This window comes from Ictidomys tridecemlineatus, chromosome 5 (genome assembly GCF_052094955.1).
Source record: "Ictidomys tridecemlineatus isolate mIctTri1 chromosome 5, mIctTri1.hap1, whole genome shotgun sequence".
NCBI classification, from domain to species: Eukaryota; Metazoa; Chordata; class Mammalia; order Rodentia; family Sciuridae; genus Ictidomys; species Ictidomys tridecemlineatus.
In genome coordinates, this window is record NC_135481.1 from 58,174,451 (window position 1) to 58,187,536 (window position 13,086).

The window sequence follows — 13,086 nt, forward strand, 5'->3', positions numbered from 1 at the left end:
AGTGATTCAAGGTTGTTTAAAGTACACACAGACACAGACACACACACACACACACACACACACACAGAAACCTGTGACAGTTCCTATTCCTATAGAATACACATCTATTTCAGATAAGAAAAAGGCACAGGCCATCCACTGAGATAAGGAAGGATGGCCGCGGGTTTGGGAGAGGTGGAGACAGAAACAGAACAGCGGAAGCTCAGCTGCTCAGCAAAACTTGAGAGGGCATCCGCCTAAGAGCAAAAGACAAGACTGTGAGCCATGCATTTTTAAAGTGGCGCCTTTGCCTGTGGCTGTGCAGATGACTCCTGCTACTGCTCAGAAATCCTGGAGCAGGAAAAGAGGCAGGCAGATTGGGGGGTTGGGGTGGGGTCTTCAGAGCATTGTGTAGCAAAAGGAGAAGGAAATAAAGGATTGTGGAATATCAGTGTCTGGACAGGAAGAAGGGCTGCTGCTCCTTAGCCAGGCCCTCATCAGGAAAGGAAGTGGGGAAAACATACCTACTAGAGGGGTCTTGGGGGGCAGGGGGGAATTTTCTAAGGAAACTAACATGCAAACTCACAGGCAGCCTAGGGTAAGAGACATTCCCAAAGTCTATAGCTCCCTGCCTTTGCAGATGCCTAAGTAGAGGTACGTACTTTTAAATGTCCTTCCCTTACACTTATTTTAAATTGGTGAGGATCCCAAATTAGACCTCCACAGATTAAGACTTTCAGAGATTGTTAAAAATACATTCAACTTTAAAGAAGATGAGATCTAAAAGGGTAACTATGGAACTAGCTTCTAAAAGGGAGACGACGGCTTCAAAGACAATTTTTGAAGCTTCCAGTATTTCCTGAGAGTCAACCTGGACAGAGTTCTCATTCCACAAAGATCACCTTACCTAGGCACAGCCCGAAGGGAGCGTGTTGTACCTGGCACCTAACCTCCTAGGGAGGCCCTAATGCAGTCTTCAAAACTTATGTAAATATTAAAGAAATAAGTAAGAAGCAGTCACTTAGGAGCCAGGTTAGAAATTGCTCCAAAAAAAATCCCCTCTCTCAGCATAGCAAAACAATTCTTAAATCTTTGCATAAAGGCCCTATGGTATGACATGCATTTCAACAAGTCCTAAACATATTTATATATGGATCTGTGAGTCAACCTTTGAAAAAAATTCTACATATTTCATTTCCAGCAAAATTAAAATCATATGCCAATTGATCCTTGAGTCTACATCTCTAAGAACCAATAAAGCTCCACAGTTTTTTCTCTAGCACAGCATCGTTTCACCTACATGGACATTTTGTCCTGGGCAATATACTTTTTTTTTTTAGGAATCAAAACTAAATTGGAAGAATAATCCTTTCATCATCGGAAAATAAAATTCTCCCCTAATTAAAATACCTGTTCTTAGAAAGTGAGATTTCATAAAAAGATTTCTCTGCAAGGCAATCTTATTTTCTATTTTATAACACAAAAGAAAAACCCCATGCATGTTATTCATCTAAGAATCTAAACACATTTATTTACTTATTTATTCAACTTGAAAGTTGAATCAGAAAAAAAATCACTGGCAGTAAAAATTACTACATAAGCACAATCTACTTCTACTAGATTAATTGCTAATAATAAAATTATTTTCCTTCGTATAGGAGAAAAAAAATCAGTTTGGATTCTATAAATTCCTCAAGTGCTGCCTCTTTCCTCTCCACTAGAAAAAAATCACCAATGATCTCCAAAGGTCGGCCAGATCTCTATTGACTTCCTGTCCTAGTACTCTTATGGTTCCCTCTTCCATCCTGGGGTTCGCTTGTCTTTTTTTTTTTTTTTTTTTTTGATACCAGGAATTGAACTCAGGGGCACTCAACCACTAAGCCACATCTCCAGCCCTTTTTTATATTTTAATAGAGACAGGGTCTCGCTGAGTTGCTTAGCTCCTCGCTGTTGCTGAGGTTGGCTTTGAACCCATGATCTTTCTGCCTCAGCCTCCTGAGCCTCTGGGATTACAGGTGTGCGTCACAGTGTCTAGCTTCTCTCGTTCTTTGTCAGCAACAAAGCCATACTTTCTACCCTTCTGGGCTCTCTCCTTAGCCCCTCTGTGGCTCTCCTTCATCAAGTGTCCACCCTCAGACAGCTTCATTCTGACTATCCCCTACATTCCCTTGACAACCAATTACTTTCTATACACTGTGATTCCCACAGACATCCCTCCATGTCTGACATCTCTGAAACCCCAAATTATATTTCTGATTGCCTAGTAGACATCTCCAAGGAATAACTTCTAGGAAAAAGAACTACCCTTTTCCTCCAGTATTACCTGTGCCTTCTCTCCTGTCTTAGAAAAGTGTTCTGTCATCCATTCAGCTGAATTTGCAGAAATCTACAAGTCTGTTAGAACTCTTCTTCTACATTTGCCCACACATTCATTTATGCACTGAGTACAACTTAAGAAAAATGTTTCTGGAATTTACATGCAATCTCTTGTTGGATATTCCAAATATCCACAGTGTAGGGACTCTTCTGTCCATTTTCTAGATCACAGCTTAGATGATGGATGTAAGTTCTTAATAAATGATGATAGAAAACTTAAAACCAGGGGCTGGAGTTATAACTCAATGGTAGAAATCTTGCCTAGCAAGTGAGGCACTGGGTTCTATCCTCTACATCACATAAAAATAAATAAATAAAATAAAGGCATTGTGCCCATATACAACTAAAAAAAAAACTAATAAATAAATAAATAGAAACACTTGAACCCAGGTTTGTCTGGCTCCAAAGTCTATAGTCTTTTCACAAACCATAGTCCACATGTCAAATAAGGTCTGCCAACTGTTCAGAATTGTATAGGAACCCTGTCATGCTGAGCATAGCTATGCATGTTGTTTATGTGTTTTCAATGGCTATTTCAGCAATACAACAGCAGAGATGAGCAGCTGCAACAGAGACCTTAAGGTCCATGAAGCCTAAGGTAGGTACTTTATGCCCTTTACCAAAAAAAAAAAAAAAATCACTTGCCAACTCTGTTCCACCACCCTCTACATACCTCCTACTTGGTCTGTCTTCCTGGATTATTCCAACACCTTCCTAACTGGTTTCTTTGACTATAGCTATCATCTTCTCCAATCTACATTATATAATGAAGAATCAAATTCTTCTTATTTATCTCACAGTCTTCAGGGTAAAATGCAAATGCCTTATAAAATGATGAAAGGCCTTTTGACACATATGTTCCTTTCTTCCTCTCCAGCCACATCAACTTCCCACTTCATCCAAAGTGAACAAGCATGGTGCTCCCCAAAGAGGTCAAACTATCCCATTCTTATGTTTTCAAACATGTTCTCTTTTTTGGAAAATACCTAAGTCCTACCTAGCTCATTACACACTTATTTTTGTATTGTGAGCTCAAGAGTCACTTTCTTCCTAAACACCTTCCTAGATTCCCTCCGGCTGAGCTAGGTGGCTGTCGGGAGGTGCCCTGGATGCAGACGCCTTTAAGTCCTAATGCACTGGGTTCTGAACAATTATTGGCAGGTCACAGTAACTTGGGCATTACCCCAGCTGGCATAACAAAGTGTGGCTCCAGGAGTAGGCGTCACTGCTGGGGTTGAGTCACACTCACCTGTTCCTTTTTACCCTACCCCTTTGCCCTTTTGGGGATAAAATATTCTATGGAACAACCTCCCCCAATAAAACCTGGGTTCGAGGCGTGCTCTCTTTCCTGCCTAAGGTCTTGCCTCCTTGGTGAGAGCTGGGTCAGAGGAGCTGTCATGGAACCCAAAGAAAAAAGTATTTCTCTGTCTCTGTGTGATCATTTTGTGCCAACGCAGTGACCTGGACTGGTTTAGTCATGTGTTATGACGGGTGGCTTTATCATTCACCCATTCAACATATCCTCAATAAACACAGCTAACATCTCAGAGACAATGCTTTGTGCTAAACATACAATGATGGGCAGGACAAACAGACCTTGATCTTAGGAACTCAACTTCTTTATTTCCATTCAGAGTATAAAGAATGAGATGGAGGCACTGGGATGGACATGGAGAAAGAGAGAACAAAAAAGGAGGACAGGGGAGGGAGGAGAGAGGAGATGGTTCTGTGATTTTCCTGACACTCCCACCATATCACAAGCTTGATGACTACTGAGAACCAATGCCTACCAGACCACCTGGTACAACGCTGAATGAATTAAATAATTCTGAATGATACGAGGACACAGTTCAGTTTCAGAGAACCAAGATTTCTGCAGAGTCCAAGCAAGTTAATAAGGCACCGAGGAAATGTCCTGTTATTTTCTGGGGAAAAAACTCAACTTTTCCAGAATCTGAGAGGGCTTGTGAAAATGTGACTATGCATAACAAGAAACATAGATATAAAAGAACTTTCCTACAAAAGACAAATTCTGTTTTGAATAAGAAACAGGGAATAAAGAGCACATCACATAGTCGTCGTCGTCGTCGTCCTCCTCCTCCTCCTCCTCCTCCTCCTCCTCCTCCTCCTCCTCTTCTTCTTCTTCTTCTTCTTCTTCTTCTTCTTCTTCTTCTTCTTTTTTTTTGGACTACTGGACTATACATCTGAAACTACTAAACCATAAAAAGTACCTATAACCCTGAACTTTGAGCTCCAAAAAATGTTTTTCCTCATGGGATACTCAGCTCATTAAAGAAAAGAAAAGATAAAAGAAAAAGTCTTTCTTACAAGCTAGGGTAAAGCAGACACAAAGAATTGACCCAGTTTCCAAAATAAACATTAGACTTAAAGCTCTCTCCATCTGGCTAAAACTAAAACCAGAAACGAAAATCTCATGTTCACACTCCATTTCCTACCTACACCACGAGAGCAAGGGCAAGAAAAACTTTAACATATAACTTAATACTCTCCCTGAGTTGATGGAAGTATCATATTAAGATTTGTAGAATTACTTTTTAGTACCGAAAAAGGGCAGCACCCCACTTTTAAGCTGGTCTGGGTATGCATGTAGATCAAGTACCCTTCCACGTCCCCACTGAGCAAGTCTACAGATGTCTCCCTTGCAGCTTCCTTTGCCCTGAGACAATGTCTTTCAGTCTTCTGAGCTGCCTAATTGCTCATGATATTTAAAAAAAAAAAAAACTTCTCTTTCCAAAAGCATATTTTCTAATCTCCATAATATTCTTTAACAATCTCCTCTCTCAATTCTTTACTAAACACTCTCTGTAGAAGAGATTTCTTATTCTCTATAAAGCAAGGTATGCCCTTTACATGAAAAATCGTAAAATCTTTGTGACCCCACCTCCTCTCCAATAATCAGCCTCAATCTGTGGACCACGGTGTAACTTCGTTAATAGACTCCTAAATGTACAGAATATTAACACTGGGGAAAAATGATTTAAAAGCCATTTGTTACAACTTCTGCTTTTCACAGCTGAACCCAGCCAGATTTGAAGACTCTCTAAGAAAATCCTTCATGACTTTTTCCCAAACTTATTCTATATTCTCACAACCCCCAATTCTTACCACTCTTTATTTATTTTCCTTTCTAATGGGTAGGAGTCAGGACAATGCTCATAACCTTAGATTGGCTTTTATCTGAATTCCACAGAGGACGCCAAGTGAGTTCATCAACCTCAGAACATGATACTTGGCTCTGGTCTCCTCTACACAACGTTGAGTAACCAGTGTGTGACTAAATGCTTCTCAGTGGCCCTTAACCACCCACATGGAGATTCAAATTTCCCTTCATACATATTTCACTGACAGATGGTCCTGCTATACTTCTAAAACTGGTAAACCATTGCCCTGCTGGGTTATAAGCTATACCAGTCCATTACAAAAAGTTTCTAGACTGTGCAAGCTATCATCGATTACATGCTTTTTGAAAATTACAGATCAACATCAGTATGCCTGGGTTTCTTGTCTACCAATGAAATCTCAGCAATTTTCAAATTTATGATTTTTTAGCATTGCTTGGTTTTTGCTTTTCAAGTCTCAGTTTGCATACCATCACAGAACCTACATCATAGTCTGAGTGTCATACAACATGTGTGTGAGGCTGCCTAAACAGACAGCAGAAGCTAAACAGACAGCAAGAAAAAGAGTAAACTATGCATTCAACCAAAATAAATACTTGAAGTTCAACACGGACGTATGCTGTCTACATATATTAATAATATATTTAATAGTATATTAAAACAAATACATATATGCACATGAGAAGACAGATTTGTTTGAACACTAAATTATTTATGGAAACAAGTAAGCTACAACTTATATTTTTATTTTATGTTTCTTTCTTTTAATAAAATTTTAATGAAATATGCAAATATTAAGTTCTTTATGATGGTTAGATTCAACTAAAATGAAAGCACTGTGATGATTTAGTAATAAAGAAGGAACTAAGTAATTGCTTCCTTGATGAGCCTTTAGAAAAGGATTCATAAAAATACATTAAGACAAGGGGCTAATCATATTAGAAAAATTCCATACTTGTATTCCTTTGTTTTATAACTATCAAAACAAAGTATCAGTGTACTAAGGTGCTTTCTGAATAGCAGAGAAATTAGTCAGTCTGTCATTTCTTTGTAAAATGGAAAATTATTAGGGGCTCAATAATAAGATTATGTAAATGAAATGGATTAGAAAACATTTCACGAAGGAATCATTAAGTGTTTACTGAGCAAATTAGCAAAGAGATTACCCACATCTTGATCTAAAAAAAAAAAAAAGAAAGAAAAAATCTGTTATTTTCCACAACTTCTGCAGAACTGAATTGCAAAAATATTGTTTTACTAAAGCCCTTCAGTAGTGAATCCCATGAATGCCAGCAAATAGACAGGTTCACTTATGAATGGACAGATGCAGAAGAATGGGGAGGACACGCCTATGGGTGAGGGCAAAGGCTGCTTCTTAGGTGGTGGAAGTCACTTGGCTCAGGAAACACCAGGCCGGGGAAGACTGTGTGGGTGTTGAGAAGAACCAGTCTGAACAGAAGGATCCACCACATTGGGCAGGCATAGGAATGAAGGGTTTCAGACTAAGAAATTCCTAGGTAGCAGGTAAGGGAAATATCCCCGGATCCTACTGACCCAGGAGGAATCCCAGAGGGAACATCAGGAGACTGGGATTGGGATAGCCCACAGTCATAATTATTTTTTTTGAAGATTTGTCTGATATTAACAAGAAGAACTCTGAGACTAAATAATTAGAGTCACGTGTGATTGAGCATTAGGCAGGAAAGAAAAAGCCATAAAACAAAGAAGAGGGCTTATAAAGGGACTTACAAACTGGACTTGCTGCCATTGAAATTTCTGAATTTTGCTAGAAAGCATGACAAATTTTAGATGGGATTCTCCAAAAAAAAGAGCCTATCATTTACAAGTAGTGATTATTTTTTCCCCACAGACTATAAGCAGTTGGTGTCTCCATCAACTTTTTGATAAATGGTTTTTCACAGTTATTGAGTTATAAGGTCTCAAGTCGTGCCTCTCAGGCGGCCAGCACACAGCGACTGGATTCCCAGCACAAATGAACGCAGGAGCCTTCTGTTTCCTACGCCCTCCTTTCTTTCCCTCCTTCCTCAACATATTACACACACACACCTCTGAATTCCTGGCATTGGCTGACAGCACATATTGGGTTGTGAGAATACTGGTGGTTTGTTTCTGTTTGTTTTCCTTGGCATTATTATAAGAAAAAAATATTGAAATTATAAACAGCTACAATATGCCCATTTGGCTGATATTCTGTACAGGCGTGTCTAATAAATTTTGGAATTATTCAAATTTACTATAACACTTCTTTGCACCTACACAGATTTCTATAATCTTCTGGGTTTATGTCAAGGGAAATATGCCATGAAATTATCAAGAACCCACAAAACAAGAAGAAAACTCAGAGGTATCTTCCTAAAAATCCTCTGTCTATAGAAACTGGTTTTCCGTTTTATGCCTCTGAATAACTCCAAAGTCAACAGGCAAGAAGACATCAGAATATAAGCAGAAAACTACTGCTCAGGCTTTGAAAGGAGATACAGAAAACCGGGGAAGAAAATGATCAGGTTTAAAGCTAGTTTTTCATTTTGAAATCAAGACAGGAACTTCAGAAAAGGAGAGAATTTTTTCCCCCCTGGTACTGGGGATTGAACCCAGAGGTGCTTTACACTGAGCTATATCTCCAGTTCTTTTCAATTTATTGTTTACTCGTTTTTGTTGTTGTTTATGAAACAGGGTCTCCCTAAACTACTGAGGCTGGCCTCAAACTTGCAATCCTCCTGCCTCAGCCTCCTGAGTTGCCAGGATTACTAGTACATACCATAATGCCCAGCAATGAAATTGAGATCTAGCAAGTATAATCGCCCGTTCGTGAAGTAGGGAAGAAATAGAACCAACTCTGAATCAAATAAAGTTTTGAAAATTCAACCGGATCTATGTGAAAATTTTCAACATTAGTAGATTATGAGGCTAGATAATAAAAAGTGATGGAAGAAAGGACTGTTGGTATTTCCACTAACTTCTTGGAAATTGTATTAATGAGCCAACTGAGAGATGTAGGGTTGAGCAATCCAGTGCAAGGAACTAGTGCACTCCCAAGGGGATAATACAGGTGAGCACTGGAGGGCTCTCACAAAAGAATTGAGACCAGGCTACCTGACAGGTATCTTCCTCAGACACCTATTTGGGGTGGATGCAAGGACAAGAGATCCTCATGATGACTAGCTGGGACAACTTCTTTTGTTTGAATAACAAATTGAGATTGAGAGGAGAGCTGTTAACAATTAAAATATTGAGGATGTAGAGGTAGGAAAAGACAATCAAAGGCCCCACTGTGCGGAGTTTACATTCTGATGGAAAAGGAAAAAAAAAAAAACCAGAGTAAACACAATTCCAATTCTTGATAGGAATAGTGAAGAAAGAGGGTCAAAGGTTAGAATATGGGTGATTGGGACAGGGATGATTTTTATAGTAAGTTAGCTTTGGGAGGAATTTCTGAAAAGGTGGAGACCTGTCTGAAATTGGGGGAAAGGAAAGGAGTGTTAGAAGCAGTGAGAAAGCAGATATGAAGACACTGACCCAGGACTGAGCCTGATGACTTCACAGTCAACATGAATTTAGGACAACAGGCCACAGCAGACTAGTGGGAAGTAAAGTGGGGGTAAAGCAGGCCAGGGCCTCATCAGAAAGGCCTTGAAAGACAGAGCAGGGACTCTGGATTTTATTTTATGTGCATTGGAGAGATGTGAGCAGAGGAACAGTGTGACTTTATTTACTTTAAAAGGAACACTCTGGCTTCTAGGGAGAGATTGTGGGGCAGGAATAGAAACAGAAGGAACATATACAGGAGGTAACTTCAAAAGTCCAGGCCAGCAATGATGGTGAGTTGCCTGTGGGTGGTAAGCTAAAGAAGTACAGAGAAATAATCAAATGTATTTTGCAGGTCAAACCAAAGGGTTTTGTCTAGAATGGATGGAACACACGAGAAAAACAGGAATCTTAGATGATTCCCAGCTCAGGAGCCTGTGGAATGAAGTGTATGATAGCGTTCTTCAACTCTACACAGATTTTTATTTTCCTCTGATTCTCTTATGAAAAACTATGTTAGTACATCCATTCTGCAAAATATAGTTTGGCAATTTCTTCAGAAAATAAATATACACTTAATTGTATTTGTGGGCATTCATTCCAGAGAATAATGAGCTTATAAAAACCAATACATGAGCCAGGCACAGTGGTGTACACCTATCATCCCAGCAGCTAAGGAGGCTGAGGCAGGAGGATCAGGAATTCAAAGTCAGACTCAGCAAAAGTAAGGCTCTAAGCAATTCAGTGAGAGCCTGTCTCTAAATGAAATACAGAATAGGCCTGGGGATGTGGCTCAGTAGTCAAGTGCCCCTGAGTTTAATCCCCAGTATTAAGAAAGAAAAGAAAAGAAAAGAAAAGAAAAGGAAAGAAAGAAAGAAAGAAAGAAAGAAAGAAAGAAAGAAAGAAAGAAAGAAAGAAAGAAAGAAAGAAAGAAAGAACCAACCTATTCATGAGTGTTCATAGCAGCTTTGCTGGTAATAGTCCAAAAATAGAAACAAACAAAATCTCCTTCAATAGATGAGTCATTAAACCTTGGTATACCCAAACCATAGAAAATACTACACAGAAATGAAAAGAAACAGATAACTGATACATTCAGTTTAGATGAATCTCAATAGCTTTATGCTGAATGGAGGGAGTCCATTTCAAAAAATTTTCAAAAAATCACCTTTTATATGATTCCATTTATATAATATTCTCAAAAATCACAAAATTATAGAGCTGGATGGTTAGTATTCAGGAACCTGAGATGATTGAGGGAAGAGGTAGATCAAATGAAGGAGATCTTTGTGGTGACAGTTCTGTATATCTTGACTATAGTGGCAACTGCAGGAATCTACATATGTGCTCAAGCAACACAGAGCTATGTGCATACATTGTACTGATGTCAATTTTGACACTGTGCTATAGTTATAGAAGATGGAAGGTGAAAGGGACAAAGGCCTCCTCTGTACTTATCTCTGCAACTTAAGTGAATCTATACTTCAAAATACAAAGTTTTTATTGAAAAACCTAACTATGCCCAAGTGTAAGGCAAAATGTATTGCACAAACATTAAAAGTAGATCGTAGTTAAGTATTATACCTGAAAAAATATCACCTTCACAATTTATAAAGTACATTTTTGCCAATATATCTTTGGCTATGTAGGTATCCGCTAAATTAATCATCAAGGTTTCTGTGTATATTAAAACAGTGTCCTCCTGAAAGCCTCTGGAACAATAGTGCTTGGAATTTTAACTCTCCCTCTAACTGCAGGCTTCCACCTGAAAATAGAACTTGTGCATTTTTGTTTCTGCATCTGGACACAGGAGGGCTAGAGTGATGGATGGCAGATAGCAGCCAACACTGGTGTTCCAACAGATCTCAGACACTCTGAACTATGAAAGCTACCTGCTGAGACCCAAGCCACTCTCTTTCTCGAGGCCAACCAATGCCCAGGGACTCTAACATCTTTCCTATCAAAATTCAAGCCTCTATAATGTAGAATCTCAAAAACAGATGGCTTAGACCAAAGACCAATGGCCATGATCTAACAATGCTAATCACACCTTCAGTCCAAAAGTTGTCAAGTTCTCTAGGAATCAAAACTAGACTAGCCTAAATCATCCAAGTGAATTTGAAGGCATAGACAGTGGTGAAGTCTTCCTGAAGAGATTTTAGAACAGCTTTCTTGTTTATGCAATTCCTTAATATTCTGGTCTTCTAATGTCATACAGTCTCAATTCAAATGTAGAGACTTTGGCTCCTTCAAAGGACATTCCACTTCCAAGAATATGATCAAGCCACTGCATACTCATGCATGAATGCTAAATTCTAGACACTTTTTCATTGCTGGGAGGGCTTATGTACTAATTCTTCCATTCTTTTAGTCATATATTGAACCTAGAGTGTTATAAACCCAGAGTTTCTAAATACAGAGATTAATAAAACTTTCTTTTACTATTTTAAATTGTAAAAGCAAAAATAAAACTATATCCTGGGGTTGACTTCAATTCACAAACTCAGTTATTAACTGGAACATTTTCCAAACTGTGCATCTCACATCAGATTCTGGTTGCTTTTTTGGAATTGAATGCACTGCCAACAAAACTTCCAGAATGTGCCAGATGCCACCTGACTGGATGCTGGTCCTGATTCCTTCAAGAGAGCTCTGTCAGGTAGACCACTCTCAATAGAATTAAATCATTCTGAATTTCGCATCATCTACCCAATACTGTTTTTCATGTGTTAATACATTCTAAAGAGTAAAATATGTTATTTCACATTTTTATTTTCTAAGGCCACATAAAATTAAATCAATTGCAAATGATAGAGATTAAAACACCTTTCTGAAGATAAAGCAATTCATTTTAATACCATTGGGGATTGGAGCCAGGAAAAATGTCAACACGGATCATTTATTAAAAATACAAAAATCAAGATACTCACAGCCAACCATCATCATGGCCACTGAAAACATCTTCTCCACATCTGTGGTAGGAGCTATGTTTCCAAATCCTATGGTTGTAAGGCTTGTCATGGTAAAGTAGAGAGAGGACACGTACAGTGAGTCCTTGCTGGGTCCTCCTTCCCATATCCCTGCGCTGGTATTGTACCTGTAGGGAGTCCCGATGCTCAAGGCCAGCTGGTAGAGCCAACTGTCTATCTGGATGGTGTTGGTGACTTCGTCGATGACCTCGTAGTCTCCAATGCTATACCATATGCAGGCCAACCAGTGGGCAACGAGTCCGAACACACACACCAGGAGCACGAGGACTGCCGCCCCGTACTCTAGGTAATGGTCCAGTTTTCTGGCCACACGGCCCAGGCGTAAAAGACGCACCACTTTCAAAGAACTGAAGAGGCTGCTGATTCCCTGAATGAGAGATAAGAAATGACAGCTCACTTTCAGAAAACAAAAAGTTGGGGAAACACTACAGTGGGTCAATTTCAGGAACTTGATCTAAGCACAGACAGGATAGAGCTATGACTATACGTAAACAATCAAAAAAGGGCCAAAATGATAAACCTTTTTAAGAAGTGCAAATTACACCACAATCAGAAATACAATTTTTCAATATCACCAGATAAAACCATTTCCCATTAGCTAAGGAATGCCCAGTTTATTTTCTAATATGGATTATAAAATAACAAACGAGAAAAATGTCCAAATACGCTATACACAGAGTGTAGAAATAGGGCTGGGAATTTCAGGCCTTTTATTTTTATAAAGCTTGACTCTACTCTAAAAGTTTTTTTTTTTAATTTCATAATAGCTATGAACAACAGAACTTCTGAAGAAGGAAACCAATCTTACTAGCAAGCAAACAAGAAATACTTCTGTGTACATGGGGAGAGTGAGCAAATACCATTGTCAATCCGACTACTTCCTGCCACAATCCTGATAAACACTAAATCTTCAGAGTTCTGGAAAAGTGAACAGAGCCGAACTTAGGATGGGTACACAGCCTGTTAATTCCTATCACCCTCTAGCAATAGTTATAGAAAAGAATAGCAAAAAGGAAGAGCAGCAAAAAATACTCATAGTTTTTGAAAAGCTTTAC

The 13,086-nt window shown here is 38.9% G+C and overlaps 1 protein-coding gene across 1 annotated transcript in view; it reads right to left on the reverse strand.

Moving 5' to 3' along the window:
- Positions 1–13,086, reverse strand: part of Kcnh5 (potassium voltage-gated channel subfamily H member 5) — a 293,603-nt gene that overhangs the window by 192,021 nt on the left and 88,496 nt on the right. Inside the window, exon 7 of the mRNA XM_078050022.1 lies at positions 11,972–12,398. Within this exon, the coding sequence (XP_077906148.1) occupies positions 11,972–12,398 (427 nt within the window). The remainder of the gene's footprint in view (positions 1–11,971; positions 12,399–13,086) is intronic.